The sequence below is a fragment of the Squalius cephalus genome (genome assembly GCF_949319135.1).
Source record: "Squalius cephalus genome assembly, chromosome: 19".
Classification (NCBI taxonomy): domain Eukaryota; kingdom Metazoa; phylum Chordata; class Actinopteri; order Cypriniformes; family Leuciscidae; genus Squalius; species Squalius cephalus.
The window spans coordinates 8,607,859-8,623,547 of NC_137140.1; the positions used below are offsets into that span (position 1 = coordinate 8,607,859).

General features: G+C 37.9%; 1 protein-coding gene across 1 annotated transcript; it reads left to right on the plus strand.

Annotated features, from left to right (window-relative positions):
- The first annotated feature begins 1,775 nt into the window (after positions 1 to 1,775).
- Positions 1,776 to 11,455, plus strand: LOC307146772 (uncharacterized protein). The gene is made up of 9 exons (XM_079851035.1): positions 1,776 to 2,121; positions 5,924 to 6,005; positions 6,144 to 6,259; positions 6,365 to 6,419; positions 6,520 to 6,589; positions 6,738 to 8,241; positions 8,530 to 8,617; positions 8,707 to 8,925; positions 10,033 to 11,455. The coding sequence occupies exons 1-6, from the start codon at positions 2,033 to 2,035 to the stop codon at positions 7,517 to 7,519; spliced, it is 1,194 nt and encodes a 397-aa protein (XP_079707161.1). The 5' UTR covers positions 1,776 to 2,032; the 3' UTR covers positions 7,520 to 8,241; positions 8,530 to 8,617; positions 8,707 to 8,925; positions 10,033 to 11,455.
- The last annotated feature ends 4,234 nt before the right edge of the window (positions 11,456 to 15,689 follow it).

The following is a 15,689-nucleotide window of genomic DNA, read 5'->3' on the forward strand; positions in this document are numbered from 1 at the left end:
GAGCTGCCAAATATCACGTGATTTTGTCATCATTTCCCACGGTTAGGTCCGGAAAGCAGTTTTCGAGTTCGATAATTACTGAAGCGGTACTTTTTTTCTAATTTAAAGTTGTGTTTTTCGTTTCATGTCACACAGTAATGATCAATCTACAGGGTATTAAGTACTGTAACACATCCTGAAGTTTGCCTTGTCAGAGTTTTTCAGTTTAAAAGTAAATCAGGTTTAAATGTCAGGAGTTCCTGTCGGGACGAAAGTAACACGTTACATTTGTCCCGCTATAGTGAAAACAAGTGTTTCTTTTGTCGCGCTGCTAATGTGGTGACTTTCTCTGTGTTGCAGCATTTATTAAAACATGTTTATGTCATATTATACTAACAGAATATGGCAAGAGTGAGGGTCAGTAAGACAGATAGAGGTCTGATTCAGCCAGATGTTTATGAGAGGGCGTTCACATTTAAATCAGCTGATTTCTGTCACCATTTTTTTCACTCAGTCTGTTTCCATTTACCCTAGTCATATTTAGGTTTTAGCCATACCTTATAGCTTTTACACTTCCACCTATGAATTTGCAGGGTTTCCATCCTGATGTTTTTATGCAGATTTTAAATTTATGCATAAAAACAGCTTGATGGAAACATGACTATTGTTACATTATGTTGAGAATTTATATTATGGCAATAAAAAAATATTCTAAACAATTCAAGTTTGTACTGTTGGGTTATTTTTGAAACATTGATGAAACTGAAATTTAAAATGAAAATGAAATTAACAATTTTTTGCAAATATAAAGGCCAAAATATGTTTGCAGTTACATGTTAACAAGGTCATACTCAGGTAGCCTATATTTAGGTTAATAAAAAATAAATAAAATAATAATTAATAAAACAAGAGTAACACAAAAAATCTAGCTTGTATATTGTTGTTACTTTTTGACCCACCTGTGTGTTACTTTCGTCCCAACTGACGGGGTCGAAAGTAACATGAGCAGTCTTAAGTTCAAAGTTAAATTATACTGAAGTCCTTCTGTATTTTTACAAAATACCACCTGGTATTGATAGACTACACTTGTGAGTGACTGACCACAGCAAAAATATATCTCGGTCTAAAACACCATCTTTTCAAATTATGTTTTTCTGAAAAAATGGTACTTTCGCCCCTGCATTAAAGGCTACATGCTGTTTAAACGTAAATATTGCTTATTTATTTCTGTCAATTTCTTCAAGTTAAACCGACCTTTTATTTTGACGGGTTGTCGTGAAGACCTTTGAGTTTCTGTGTGTGTATAATATGACGATAGTTTTTTTTATCAAATTAAACGGTAAAATGCTCATGAAGTGACTCTCAGAGTGGCTCTGGAGATGAATTTCACCATGTCATCATATCGTGAGGCAGCAGAGACTGAAAACAGCGCGAGCGTCACTCGTGCTTCAGTGTGTGTGTGTGTGTGTGTGTGAGAGAGGTAAATGAAACCGCGCGTCTGGGTCTGCGCTATTCATTCACACAGAGACAAGCAGAACATGCAGGGTTAATATTTAAATATTCTTTTTGCAGTTTAATATACACAGACACTATATCTTAGTATCGGCTACAGACAGTACCGTATATACCCGGTACAACAGAAATGCTGGTATCGTCACATTTTCAGTACCGACTTGGTACCGAAGTACCGGTACTTTGCCAACACTAGTAGGCTATATGATGGTCTACTTCCGCCTCGCTTTGAGCCAGGAAAAACCCTGAAACCCCTGCAAAACAGAAACTGCAAAAAACCCTGCTTCTGGTCCCATGCCAACCCATCACTTCATCACAACTTCACCATTCAGCTATAGGCTCAGTAGACCTCATAACTCTATAAAGGTCAGCCAGGAACCTTGGAGTTGCAATTGATGATCAATTTAACTTCACAGACCACATTGATAGCATCCGATTTTCATTGCCGTGTGTCAAATTTGTGACCCGTGACAGTGGATAGACTTTAAAAAAAAAAAAAAATTTTTTTTTTTTTTTGCTAAACAAGATAAATTGTTTTAAAATGCCTTTGCTGGGAAAGATAGTGGAGATAGAAAAAAATGGAGAAGATGGCACGGAATTTCTCTTCATAGTACCCTGTCTGTTCGGAAGGTCAGTAACATTTTATATTTATGGCTTACATGCAGTAGCAGTTTTAACATTAAGTGACATGGCATCTGACGCACAGAAGCCAATGGCACATGTCACTATGCGTATTGGCACATCCGGTCTTCATTGGCATGTGCCAGTGGATAGTGGCATGTGTCTCTAACATTATTGGCATGTGCCAGTGGTGGATAGTGGCATGTGTCAAAACATTTGGTAACTAAACAGAATTTTATTACGTTTATAATGACAACACAATGTTTAGCCTACATGGTAAATGCTACTGTTTTTATTATTGCTTGACACAAATTTCACCATTTCAATTTAATTCTTGTGATTTAATTCTGATCTTGATTCAATATCGATTCCTTTGGATAAATGTTAGGTAGATAGCCTATGTTAATGTGTTATGATAATTTCAAGCGCCAAAACGGTGTTTGTTGTTTGAATTTCGTAATTAAACTGACAAAATCTGAGAGCTGAGAATTTGTTTCATTTCAATAGTAACCTGCTCTTCCTTGTCTGTCGGTCTCCGTGTCCTCTTTGCTTCGTGTTTTTTCTGTGCGTGAGAAAATGGATGTGTGAAGAGTCTCACAGTGAATTCTTGAGATTTGGCAGCCCTGCGGATTCAGTTTGTAAACGTTTTTGGCGGGTGTGCTTGTGCTGCCGCGGTCTCGTTCATTTGCCATGTTGTTTGTCTATCTCTATGGCAAACGCTGAGCCCGTTTGCAACTACGGGAGCCCAGAGGGGAGCGTCGGCGGATGTTAAAGAGAAAACCGATTTTCATTCAAACAACACGTAACCTACACTTTCGAGTAAATTGATAAAATCGATGTATCGGCCAGTCCTAGTGGGGCACCCTATGATCTGCACGCTGCAAGCTCGTCGGCCTTGGTTAAAATTGCATGAGTCCATAATACAATTTAGAGTGTTCTGTTATCAGAGGTAACTGTCTAAGTTATGCATTTCAGAAGTGTATACAAAATCACAGTTAGCTAAAAATGTATTAATTTAACAATGTAGTAATTAGCTCATTGAAGTAATGGATACTTGTTTAACATATGATTATGACATTTAGAAAATATAGCATTGGTGCATGACATGTTGATTCAGAATTTGCGTCATCTGAAGTCTTCGCAGGGGGTTGGCATTTTTTTTTTACAGTCTATGGTTGGCACTGTCACTTCACTTCATAGGTGTTCATAATAGGATCCAAACTGGAGCTGACAAACGCATTAATAAAAGCATTATTGTAATGTGTGAACACGATGACAATGTGAGTTGCTTGTTATTTTTATATTTAATCAAGTTAACAGTGTAACGTTATCTGTTGCATTTACCGTTCAATCACCATTTTGAGTTCTTTGCACGCACATGCTTAGTGACGTCACTTCTGTTTGTGTTTGAAGCGAGATCCCAAACAAACCAAGTTAGATCGCCCCTCCCTCCCGTTTCGTGCATCATGAAAAAAAACAGAGACAGTAAAATAAAATAAAAATCATCATGCACGCGCATTTCTTAAAGCGACGTGACACACGATATTCAGATCGACATTCTACCTCAATGATGGCTCATTCTGCTGGGTAAGTCATTATAGTTGTTTTGTAACATAATTTTATAACCAAGTAAATATAATAGCCATTACTTGCAAATTCAATATTGTGTATTCTAAAATAGGCTAATGCAGAGAATGTTTTTTTTTTTTTTTACTTTGTATGCATGAACATGTGTTATCAACTACATAGCTCGCTTCCAGCTTTGCTTCCAGAGTCCCAGCTAACAGAATAGTCATTTTAAATATAAATGGTTACTAGCAAGGTGCCATAACGTTGCCTATTATCATTTATTTATCTAGTACAGTTCTGTACGAGGGAGAGGGAGAGGTCGGGCTGCGCAAAACCTCACAACACCCCCTGTCGGTGATTGGTTGGAACACCATTTATTTTGGTTCCCTTTCAAGGCGGTAACTCAACATTACGTCAGCTATGACGTATATGGGAACTCCTCCCTTCTCCACTTTCGCTGAAATCTTATCCAGCTGGGGACAGCTGGCCAATTGACGCAAAGTACTAACCCTAACCCTATCCCTAACACTCTAACCCTAACCCTAACCCATTTAGGCTACCCACGAGCATTAATACATAGAGGCAGGAAGAAGTACTTTAGAAACCAGGCTTTATTCATTTTTAAGAGATTGGATTTGGGGCTGGGTCCGTGGGATTGTTTCTGGGGGACGAGTCTGAGGGAAGAACAGGAGACAATGGTAAGGAGAATGCAGAAGACAAAAGGTAAGTAAAATAAAAAGTGAATCCCCAGAAACAGTCCCACTGACCCAGCCCCAAACCCCATCTCTGCAATAATAACACTGTAAAAAATTTCTAACCCTCCCAAATCAAAAATTTCAAGTGACCGATAACATCTAAATTTTTCAATTGGCCCAAGTGAAATTCTGTAAATTTCAATTGGCCCAAGTGAAAATCTGTAAATTTAATTTTATAATTTACAGAATTTCACTTGGGCCAATTGAAAAATTTAGATGTTATCGGTCACTTGAAATTTTTGATTTGGGAGGGTTAGAAATTTTTTACAGTGAATGAATAAAGGCTGGTTTAAACTTCTTGCTGCCTCTATGTATTAATGCTCATGGGTATCCTAAATGGGTTACATTCAGACCTTAACATTAAGTATTTTACTGTTATGTGTCAACAAGATTCAACAAGACATTTTCACCTGGCTATACCCAATGTTTAGATCTGTTGTGGTATTTATGCAAATTAGCACATACATAATTAGATTATGCACTGTTTGTCCATGTTAACAAACAATTTAAAAAAAAACTTGTAATACCTTTTTTGTTTGTCTTGATGTAAGTAATCAACTCAGTAATTTTCATGGTGATATCTAAAGGTTAAAATGTTTACCCTATTCACATTAGAAAAATAATGAATAGGCTATATTTGGGTCTTTTTCGAAACTTTCCCTAATGGGATTCTTCTGGACTTTTTTTTTCCTTACTCAGAACATATTGAGGATACAAAATCAGTTGAGTTTGCTTCTGTTGCAATTTGTTCAACCTTTTTTCATAAAATGACTGGACTATAAGGCTAGAACTAGTCTGTCATTTTTTTTCTTGTCATGAATTGTATCCTATTTTCCGTTATTACAGTTAAATACACGAAGTGATAAGGAACTGTAATGCGGTCAAGACCTGCCTGGAACTACTTTAGCCGTGCGTTCGTCAACCAATCAGATTGGAGCATTCAACAGCCCTTAATATAATTGTTTTTATTATATTTACAGTTATGTTTTGTAAAATATTAACTTATCTAAGTGTTGTCTGTTGATAATAGTGGTTTATGAAAGTGGACAAGAGTGAAAAGATGACAAATTAAACTAAATTGTTTAAATACGCACGTTTAATGTGTAGCCTATAATTCAAAAAAGGAAATCTTGAACAACAAATGAATAATGTACTTGATTGTGTGGTGAATCGTTCGTCTTGCTGCAACTGTAATTATTTGAAATGTTCTAGACATCAATGAACAAAAACAAAATGTTACCTGCAAAAAGGCACTAATGCAATAAGCTATTGATATAATTATATTTTAATCTATTTGAATAATTTATGGTGAAACTAGAAATACATGGGAGATGCATCTTTGAATATCAACTTACACCACATTAAACAATGCATAGAAATGATATTGTAATCAAAAAGTGCATCATAGTTTAATTTTTCTCATTCACAAAATAGGCCATATAAATGGTCAGAGAAGCAGTTTTAATGTGGACTCTTTACCTTTTTAGGAAGCTGGACTGTGATATTCGTATTCAGCTGCCGCAGGTGTCAGATGAGCACTGTAAAATAGAGCTGAATGAGAACAACAAGGTAATTATGCTGTGGTATAACACTATAAGTTTGACTTTATCTTTTGTTTCCTTAAACTGTGTCTTTGCATATAAGAACACATGACAGTTGAATTCTGTTCATTCAGAAAGTTCATTTATTGTCTCTCTCTTGTTTAAGTTCATTTTGACCAATTTAAGCTCTGTGAACCCCACACGTATTAATGGACAAGTTCTCAATCTATCTGAACGGTTAAAGCATGGTGATCTCATCACAATCATTGATCGTTCTTTCAGGTGATTCTGATTTTTATTATAATTATGAAAAGAAAACAAAAGTTTTCTTGTTCTGAGAATAATTTGTCTTGAAAATAATTTGTTTTCATCTTGTCATAATGTTAGGTTTGAGTGCTCACCTCCCAAGACATCGACAGCTGGAAAAGACAAAACAGTCCAGGTGTGTAGTTGATGTGAGTCTTGTGAAACAGATGAGGGGTATTTTTTGTTAATTTATCATTTATTTATTTTGTTAAATTTTTGGTTCTGTCATCCTGTAGGCTTTGCAAGACCAGCAGGAAAAAAGCACACCCGTTCATGCAGAGAAGAGGAAGTCAGAGAGTTTGTTTGGTTAGTGATTATGAAATTTATTTTCTGTAATATTCTATACATTTATTTTTTGCAGCACGTTTACTGTAAGTTTTTTTTTTTCTAGTTTTGCTAATTCTGCTAGAATATAATTACATATCCGTGATTGTCTTGTGTGCTATATTTACAGACACTTGTTTAAAAGATGGGTCAAATTTACCGCCATCTGTGGATCAATCTGTTGAGAATGAACCAGAAGATGGCAAAATACATTTTTGTGACTTTGCTGCTAAATCAACATTGAAATCTGAGCTACCAAAAACACCTCTTGCAAGACCTCAGGTTGATCTCGAGGAAGCTCCCGCTGCAGATGTTAAAAGAAGCCCTAAACCGGTCACAACTCCAGAACTGGATATTGAGGATTTTTGGGTCATTATGAATAAATATATTAATGGACAAGCTATCCCTCAGAGCTCATTTCATGCAAGTCAGGAAGAGAAACCTGCTGATGATATGCCGTCGGAAGGGTCCATCACCCCCTCATTGACAGAGAAAGGTGTAACTCCGGTAACTGATATGCTGGTCTCCCAGAAGAAGAGAACACCATTGAAAACGCCAGAGAAGTTCAGTGCTGGTGAGGGTGTCCAGCAAATTCTCTTAGAGCCTCAGCCTGAGGACAAAACAGGTTCCCCAAAAGGAAGGAGAAGTGTTGAATCACAGGATCAGAGCCTTGATCTCCAAATGCCTTTGGGCCAGCCTCAGACTCCAGACCCATTAGGCAAGAAGGCTAAAGTGAAAATGTCACCAAGAACATCCGTAAGATCAAATGCTGGCAATAGGTCTGAAGTCCAAGGTAGTCCACATGAGATTACAATACCTAGTTATAGGATCAAAGGTGAGACAGAGTCTTTCTTCTGTTTTTCTCCACAAGAACACAACTATTTTGAACAACTTAGAAGTAGAGATGCATAAGTAATCGCTCTCTCAATCTCATTACTAAATGACAACATTTCGCCTCTGTCTATTAAACATTTGACAAAATCACAATGGAACATTCAAATCTGTGTTTGTGCTGCTGCTGAGAAAGCAGTTATGTGAATGAAACAGCTTCACAAACAGTAGCCTATTTTCAACCACACAGTATCGTTGTTTCTGTGTTGCAAATATAAAAATGATCACAGAAGTACTGGGATGAACGTTTATAGTTTGGATATAAACACTGATGTCTACGTAGCGATCATAAGAGCAGTTCACCTTTTGTAAAAAACTTGGCGCTTCAAACAACGATTATATTGATTACATTGTTATGCCTCCAGTTGGTGACAAGTGACTGTTTATAACATGAGCTTTGTCCCAATTCAGAGGCTGCATCCTCCAGAGAGACATTGATTTAAAGTGCGATTGCGTCACATCGGCACGACGAAGGCTGTCCCAATTCAAAGGCTGCACCCTTCGAAGGCTGATTGCGTCACCGCGGAGTGACAAAGGCTACGCCGATTCTAATGTGACTTCAAATGCGCCCTTCGTTTCTCGGGCATTTGAGGATACAACTGATGGACCCTTCGCTTGCAAAACTTGTAATATATATATTTTTTTTTAGGGCTCCAGGTGCGGACATCTGAATTTATTAAAATGAGGGCTGACAACGACCATTTATTTACCGGGCACAATAAATCGTTCAATGTGGCTTGGGGGTAAGGCCTATTTCCACTAGGCTCTCTTGTGTATTATAGCAAATAGTCCTCACCCTATACAAAGCCCACAACAATAAGACAACCAGGAGATAAGGCAATAGTCTTTCACTTTGTTGTTTTTTGTAGTGCTGTCATGCAAGGTATGTTTACAAATGTTTTAACCAAACTTGAGGACTTTTGTATGCATGTCCTGTTGTGTCATATTTTGTAATGTTAAGATTGCATGTATGTCAAGATTGCACCCGACTTAATGTTTTTCATAATTGTTTCCTTTTTCTCTTGTTTTAGGACAGTTCTGAAGAAAATGGGCCTGCTGGGGAAGGCCACTACAAGAGAGGCTGGAAGAAAATGGAAGTACTTAAAAGATAAATACAAAGTAAGCAAGTTAATTGGCACGTCTTTGCTGAAATTTATTGTGCTGTTGTTGTTTTTGTTAACAGTCATGGTATATATGCTCTGCCATAGGATTGCAAGCGTAAGGGAGCGAGTGCTGAAACTTGGCCGTGGTTTGCCCTCATGGATAAGGTGTTGGGACAGAGGCATTCCACCAACCCCCCTATCCTACTTGACTCCTCCTCTGAGGACACATCAGGGACAAGTTCAGCAGAGGATGACGAAGATGAGGAGGAGCCACGATCACCACCAGCCAAGAGAAAAAGAGGCCATGTCGATGAGCTGGTCAAGGTACTTAGGAAAGACATCAATTTTCAAGAGAGAGAGAATGGACCAACTATTTTCTCTTATTGAGAGAATGGTTAATAAATAAAATCAAAGTTAAAAATGGGTTCATTAATAATGTTCTATATATATTTAATATTCACTTATAATTTCTCAATGAAATAAAACAAAAAAAACATTTCTGTTGTTTATTTTTGTGATGCAAGTTAAAAATGAAACTTGTATATAAGTTGTATACTGTGTCAAGTAGGACAAGGCCGAGGGCCGCGAGAGAACGTGAGGCCGGTGTTTTGAAATATTCAGAATGGTTTTTTTTCTCCATTCTGTCTCCTGATGGAGTTTTGGTTCCTTGCCACTGTTGCCTTGGTTTTTGGCTTGCTTAGTTCTACATTTAATATTCAACAATATTATGGATCTGCCTTACTTCAGGTGGACGATGACGCAATTTTCTTCTAGAAACAAACTTTGTTGTATTATTTTCATGTTATCACTGTGAAGCTGCTTTGATACAATCTGTATTGACTTGACCATTCACTGTGTCTGAGATTCTCGGTGACACTGGGCAGAGCTTACATGAATATTCACGAGTTTCCTGTTTCGTGTTAAAGCGCCACTGAAAATATTAGTGCACGCTGCTCGGATCACATCATCGCAGAAACTATTTTTCAGCGTTGAATGAAGTTAAGCTTCTTTTTTAAAAACTGTTTATGTATGCTCGATAGTTTTGACATTGGATCATGTGATATGATTTAATTACAGCCACTGATTTGCCAGTGACTTATCGTTATCGTATACGCTCCGAGCAATGAGCCAACAGGCATAGTAAAGTTTCAATGATGATTATTTTGTCATTCGCTGTTGCTTTCTCATTTGTTAACCTGCCATCGGAGGTGGAAATAGTAGATGTCCATCATCAACTTAATGGATCCATACATCACAGACAGGGACACCTCTAGCAATTTTAGACAGAACACTTCTTGTGATGAGGATGTCAGTGTAGTGGCTCTCCTTGAGTCTATGGTAACACCAATATATATATTAAATCTCCTTATATATATATATATATATATATATTCATTTTTTTTAATTAACTTTCTGATTTGTCCCCCACAGACATCAGATGAGAGCACACAGTCCCTGACCCAAACCCAGGCCGACACCACACAGCCCGGATCTCCTGACTCCCCTTATGTGCCACCACTTTGCACACCTAAAACTTCTCGCCGTACTCTTGCTTCAAAGAGAAGGGCTGAGGCAGATACGCCCTGTGTCCTGAACAGCATTAATAGCAAGCCAGATGAGGAAGAGCATTTTCTTTTAAGTTTAGCTGGGCCATTGAGACACCTTCCTCCATGCAGTCGATCCGAGGTTAAAATGAAATTTCAACAGATTTTACATGATGCAGAATTTAACAATCAGTAAAACAGTATCATGTGTACATAAACAAACATACAGACAGACATACAAAAATTCACTTTGGTGCCAAGCACCGAAGGTGCGTAGGCACCTATTGAAATCGTTGGCGTTCTTATTCTTCTTCTTCCTCTCTGGAAGTCTATGTCAGCCCATAGAACCCCTTGCGGGAAAGTTATGAAATTTGGCACACTGATAGAGGACAGTCAAATTTGGAGTCTCTAACTCAATTCCTCTAGCGCCTTCAACTGTTCAAATTTTCACTCATGTTTATGCTAATAACATTTGAACCGTAAGGGCTAGAAACAAAATTATTTTTTCCTATGATTCCATGGCTCAAGTCGATTCTATTGCACCTTATGTCGTCATTTTATGTCTTGAAAATATGTCCGCCATTTTGAATTCTCAGAAAAAACTACTTTTTCGAACTCCTCATTGCTCTGATTTTCACGAAAATGTAGTTAGATCATCTTCAGACTATGCCAACAAAGTTATGGAATTCATGTTGATTCGTCAAACCGTTCTCGAATACTGTGCAAACTAATTTTAAGTAGCGCTTGCAAAAACAAAAGTAAGGCTGTATTTCTGCAACGCTTTATCGACCATTTTGAATTTTGTACCAAAATGCTGTATTTTATGAACGCATGAACGTATCGTTACGTAACTCGGAATGGGTCATCAATACGATGACCTGAAGGAGCCTGAGAAGTTTCAAATCAGCGCCACCTAATGGTAAAATACATTTTTCAAATGTATATAATTCTGGATGTGATTGACTTATTTTCACGGGAGTCATCTCCTTAGGTTCCTGAATCCTTGCCGAGTCCAATGATACCAAACATGCTAGGTTTCGCCTTAAGATTTGGGTAGCGTTGTGATTTAGCGCTTAAAAAACATTTGCCAATATCTTCGAAACCGTTTGACCAATCGAGACGAAACCACTGTAGGAAGTTTGGAATCATAGGTCATTGGCTAATCGCCAATACCTTAATGACAAAATATTAATAGTAAGTGGCAGGAAAATGCAAACAAGGTATGGGTCTTTCTTTATGTGTTTATAAAAATAAATGTCTATAACTCCAAAACGAAATGAGATATTTTCACCGAATTTGACACACACATGTATGGGTTCACTATGAGAACACATTTAAAAAATAGTAGGATTGTGCCTCTTGTTGGCCCATGTTTATAACAAAACATGAAATTGCTATTGACTTAAAGGTATAGCGGAGGATTTTCTTTTTCCGGGTGGATCATCAAGATTATTGGTCCTCCTAAGTGTCAATCATTCTGGTGATATGTTTACGTAAGGCCGTCGTACGTGCTCGTGCACACGATTTACACGATGGCGTGCGCTCAAAACACAGGTTGGGCTTCCCACTGATGCCTCAGTCGCGAAGTTTCTACTTGACAGGTAAAGTTTGGCATGCTATTTGGAGAAATCCATTTAAAATCACTGCTAGTAAAAGTTAATGTAAGCTATGATTAGCTCGTGCATACGTTTAATAGGTGTTCCCTCTCGGGAGCAGGTAGAGTGTTGCGCATGTGCATTTTTTCAAAAAGTGGAGAGGGCGGTTCTGTTCTAAAATTCGGGAAAATCCTCGCTATACCTTTAAAATACAGTATTGTGATAAAAAATGTTATACTTAACGAATGCATTGGTGTAACATTACGAAACTCAGTATGTGTCATCAGCACCATGCCCTGAAGGTACTCAAAAGATTTCGAGACAGCGTCACCTTTTGGTCAAAAGTTATAATGAAATTTCCAAAAATGCGAATACATTTTGAATAAATTAGCCTATTGCAAAGAAATTGGTCTTAATAGATCTCTTGGGTCACGCCGAGAACATAAATACTAAGTTTGCCATATTTGGCCGCACTTCCTGTCTGCCATCTTTATTTTCGTTCAATTCCTACTTTTTCAAACTCATCCTATACGGTTTGTCCGATTTTCACCAAAATCGAATCATATCATCTCCAGACCATGCCGACAAAAAGTTATGGATTTCGTACCGTTTTGACCGTTTTGTTACCAAAATGACTTTGAAGCTGTATCTCTGCAATTCCTTAAAATATTGACACCAAACTTTGTGTTGTTGTCACTTCACTCTAGTGATGTTACGTATGACACTGAAGCTTCGATGCGCGTATCACACAAGCGACACAATTTCTAGTGAAGCCCCGTATCGGGGTGTGTATTGGTTTACTAGAGTCATGTGATCGATGACAAACAAAGCCTCACTTTCTGTCCAATCACGTGCGCCTTTTCGCCTTGGGTGTCAGAAGGCTCGAAATCCCGATTGTATTTAAGGAGTCATTGTTATCTCAGTCTGATTGATGGGTTTGTGAGGAGAGTGCTGTACTTTGAAAGTTAATCAATATATTACATTTAAAGGGATAGTTCACCCAAAAATGAAAATTCTCTCATCATTTACTCTCCCTCAAGTTGTTCCAAACCTGTATGACTTTCTTTCTTCTGCTGAACACAAAAGAAGATATTTTGAAGAAAGTCGGTAACCAAACGACTGATGGACCCCATTGACTTCCATAGTAGGAAAAAAAAAAATACTATGGATGTCAATGGGGACCAGCAACTGTTTAATTACCAACCTTCTTTAAAATATCTTCTTTTATGTTTAGCAGAAGAAAGGAAATCATACAGGTTTGGAACAACTTGAGGGAGAGTAAATGATGACAGAATTTTCATTTTTGGGTGAACTATCCCTTTAAATAAGCAAAATTAATTTTTCACTACTTAGGCTATTATTATTTTTTGTTGTTGTGTCTTTTTGTTTTTGTAAAATCTTTGCACTTTTTGGTGATTTGAGGTAATTTGGTGTTGGTATTTGTGTTTAGGGTGGGATTAGGGGAGAGGGGATAGGGTGTTGGTGTTTGGTGAAGGGTTTGTATTTAGAGCAATGGCAAAAGCCAAAAATAATAAAAATAATGAAAAACTTTATCACCTTCATTCCTGTCATTCCTACAGTTAGATAAGCACTATCAGTAACAAGTGTCATAAGCACATTTAATAACAGATGATCCTATCAGACAATGTCCTTATTCATTATGTGTGTGTGTGTGTGTGTGTGTGTGTGTGTGTGTGTGTGTGTGTGTGTGTGTGTGTGTGTGTGTGTGTGTGTGTGTGTGTGTGTGTGTGTGGAGAGAGAGAGAGAGAGAGTAGGCCTACATTAAATCTTATTGAATCATATAAGCTTATATTATATTTTATTGTCACACTTTAATGGGAAAATGAATTTATTTAATGAACAAATCAAACACAAACATGTAAGGCTTTTATTTGTACACATAACATTGAAACTATGGAGTGTGTTGTGGTTGCTTCATCTGCCAGAGCTTTTAACACAGGCTTCTGGCTGCTTTATTTTAAATAAGCACCAGATGGCGCTGTTCTCGACACTCTCGAAGCTTTGAATCTTTTCCCGGAACAGTCAGGGGGAAAGCCTCAGTGATTCATGAGGCTTCATTTCCCCATCCCTACTTATCCCCATCCCTGTCATCCCTACAGTAGTTTGCCACAAATATTGTCTGGACCAGGGGCCTCATGTATCAATCTTGCGTACGCACAAAAACTTTGCGTACGCCAGCTTTCACGCTCACGGTCGTATGTAGGCCTACTAACAGTGAAATTAACGCGAGAATGTGCGTTCCTCCACACCAATTTCATGTCTGGCGTACGTACATTTCTCATTGTTTTTGTCCGTTGGTGACTCTTACAGGCAATGAAGTGAAGTTGCAAACATTACACAACGAATTGTTCTACAAGTCTATCGCACCACCAGCTGTCGTGGGAAGCATTGCTATTAATTTGCAATTTATAAAATAATTGACATAGCCTATATTGTCATTGTCAAGCATATGCAAATTGATACAACCCTTAGTCTATGGCAATGGCAGCTTTGATTTCCGTTTAACATCCACCTTTATATCAGACCATTGCTTTGGTAATTTACAGTGCGACTTTCAGATCCCACCGCATTGACGCCATCAGCCAAACTCTCCTAATCATATTTTGTCCTTTTGTTATTAATTCCGGAGGACCAAGTTCCAAATAAAATATTTTTTCTAGTTTCTACCTCCGATAGTAGCACCTCCAATTCACTTTCTGTAAAGTTTCGTTTCTTGCCACTTGCTTTAGCCATTTTCTTACTGCTTTCTTTTGACAAAGTGGACTCATTACCATATTTAAATTGATTTAATCAAAGGAGGAGACTGGGTGGGGCGTTGTGCTCATGCATGTGCGCTCAATTTTACGTTAATTGAGATGTACAAAGAGAATATGTGTGGGATCCTTCATACGCAGAGATTCATACATCTGTTTTTTTTTGTGTGCGTACGTACGCAGATTTACAGCTTTGTCCGTACGCAATGTTTTAGTATGAATTCAACGCAAGTCTTTGTACATGAGGCCCCTGATGTTTGAAAGAGGACCCAGAGTCAGAATTATAATAAATTGAAGAAAAGTTTTACTGAAGATAGGTTGCAGTTTCATCAGCAGAAGTCAGCTTCAAGACTAACATAGGAGTTTGTAGGCCGCCCCGCTTACAGTTACAAAGATCACAGCATACCGTTCACCAAGGTCTACGCCCTTGCTTCAGGTTGAATGATTCTCATTGGCTAAGGAAAAGATAAACATAGGAATTTTCCACACATATACAGACAGCATATCTCCATCGATTATGCAGCTGACACTCAGACCCTGAAGTTAGGCACGTCGTGACCTTCCAGGTCGCAGATCTGGGTTTCTGGGTGCCAACATGTCCAGAACAACAACTCAGTCAATCTCCAATAATGCCAGTGGTTCCATAACCTATAACCATGAAGACTAACCCACACACACACCAACACAGCTTTTCCAAGGTTGAATTTGGCCAGGCTCTAACTATAAACAGGAGAGTCTTCTCTAAACATCAAGATAATACATTCTTTCTCTCAAGGAGAGCTACACTTTAGCCTAACTTGAAAGTAAGGCTTTAACAAAGAAATGGTCCCTTAAATTATTGGCCTCAATGACCCCTATATGTTTTAACACATGTTGAAGACCTTTCTCAAACACAAAAAAAGACCCTATTTCATTTCTGGAAGCCAGGCTAAATAAGCAAGCACTGTTACTGCATTCAAATATCAAATACAGACATTAAAGAATACATGAAAAGAACATTTCAGCTCACACTGGTAACTTCTATAACAAAGTAAAATCTCCAGAGATGTCATTCAACTCATTTGAAGGAAAAATATTGATTAATATCTTGATTATAATCACTCATTACATATAGATTGAAGCATCAGTGGATTCCAATCCACCCCCTTCAATGTATTCAGGGCATCGGGAAGAGA

Coding starts and splice junctions, on each gene's coding strand:
- LOC307146772 (XM_079851035.1), top strand. CDS start 2,033: ATGCCTTTGCTGGGAAAGATAGTGGAGATAGAAAAAAATGGAGAAGAT. Junction 6,260..6,364: donor ATCATTGATCGTTCTTTCAG/GTGATTCTGATT, acceptor TCATAATGTTAG/GTTTGAGTGCTCACCTCCCA. Junction 6,420..6,519: donor GAAAAGACAAAACAGTCCAG/GTGTGTAGTTGA, acceptor GTCATCCTGTAG/GCTTTGCAAGACCAGCAGGA.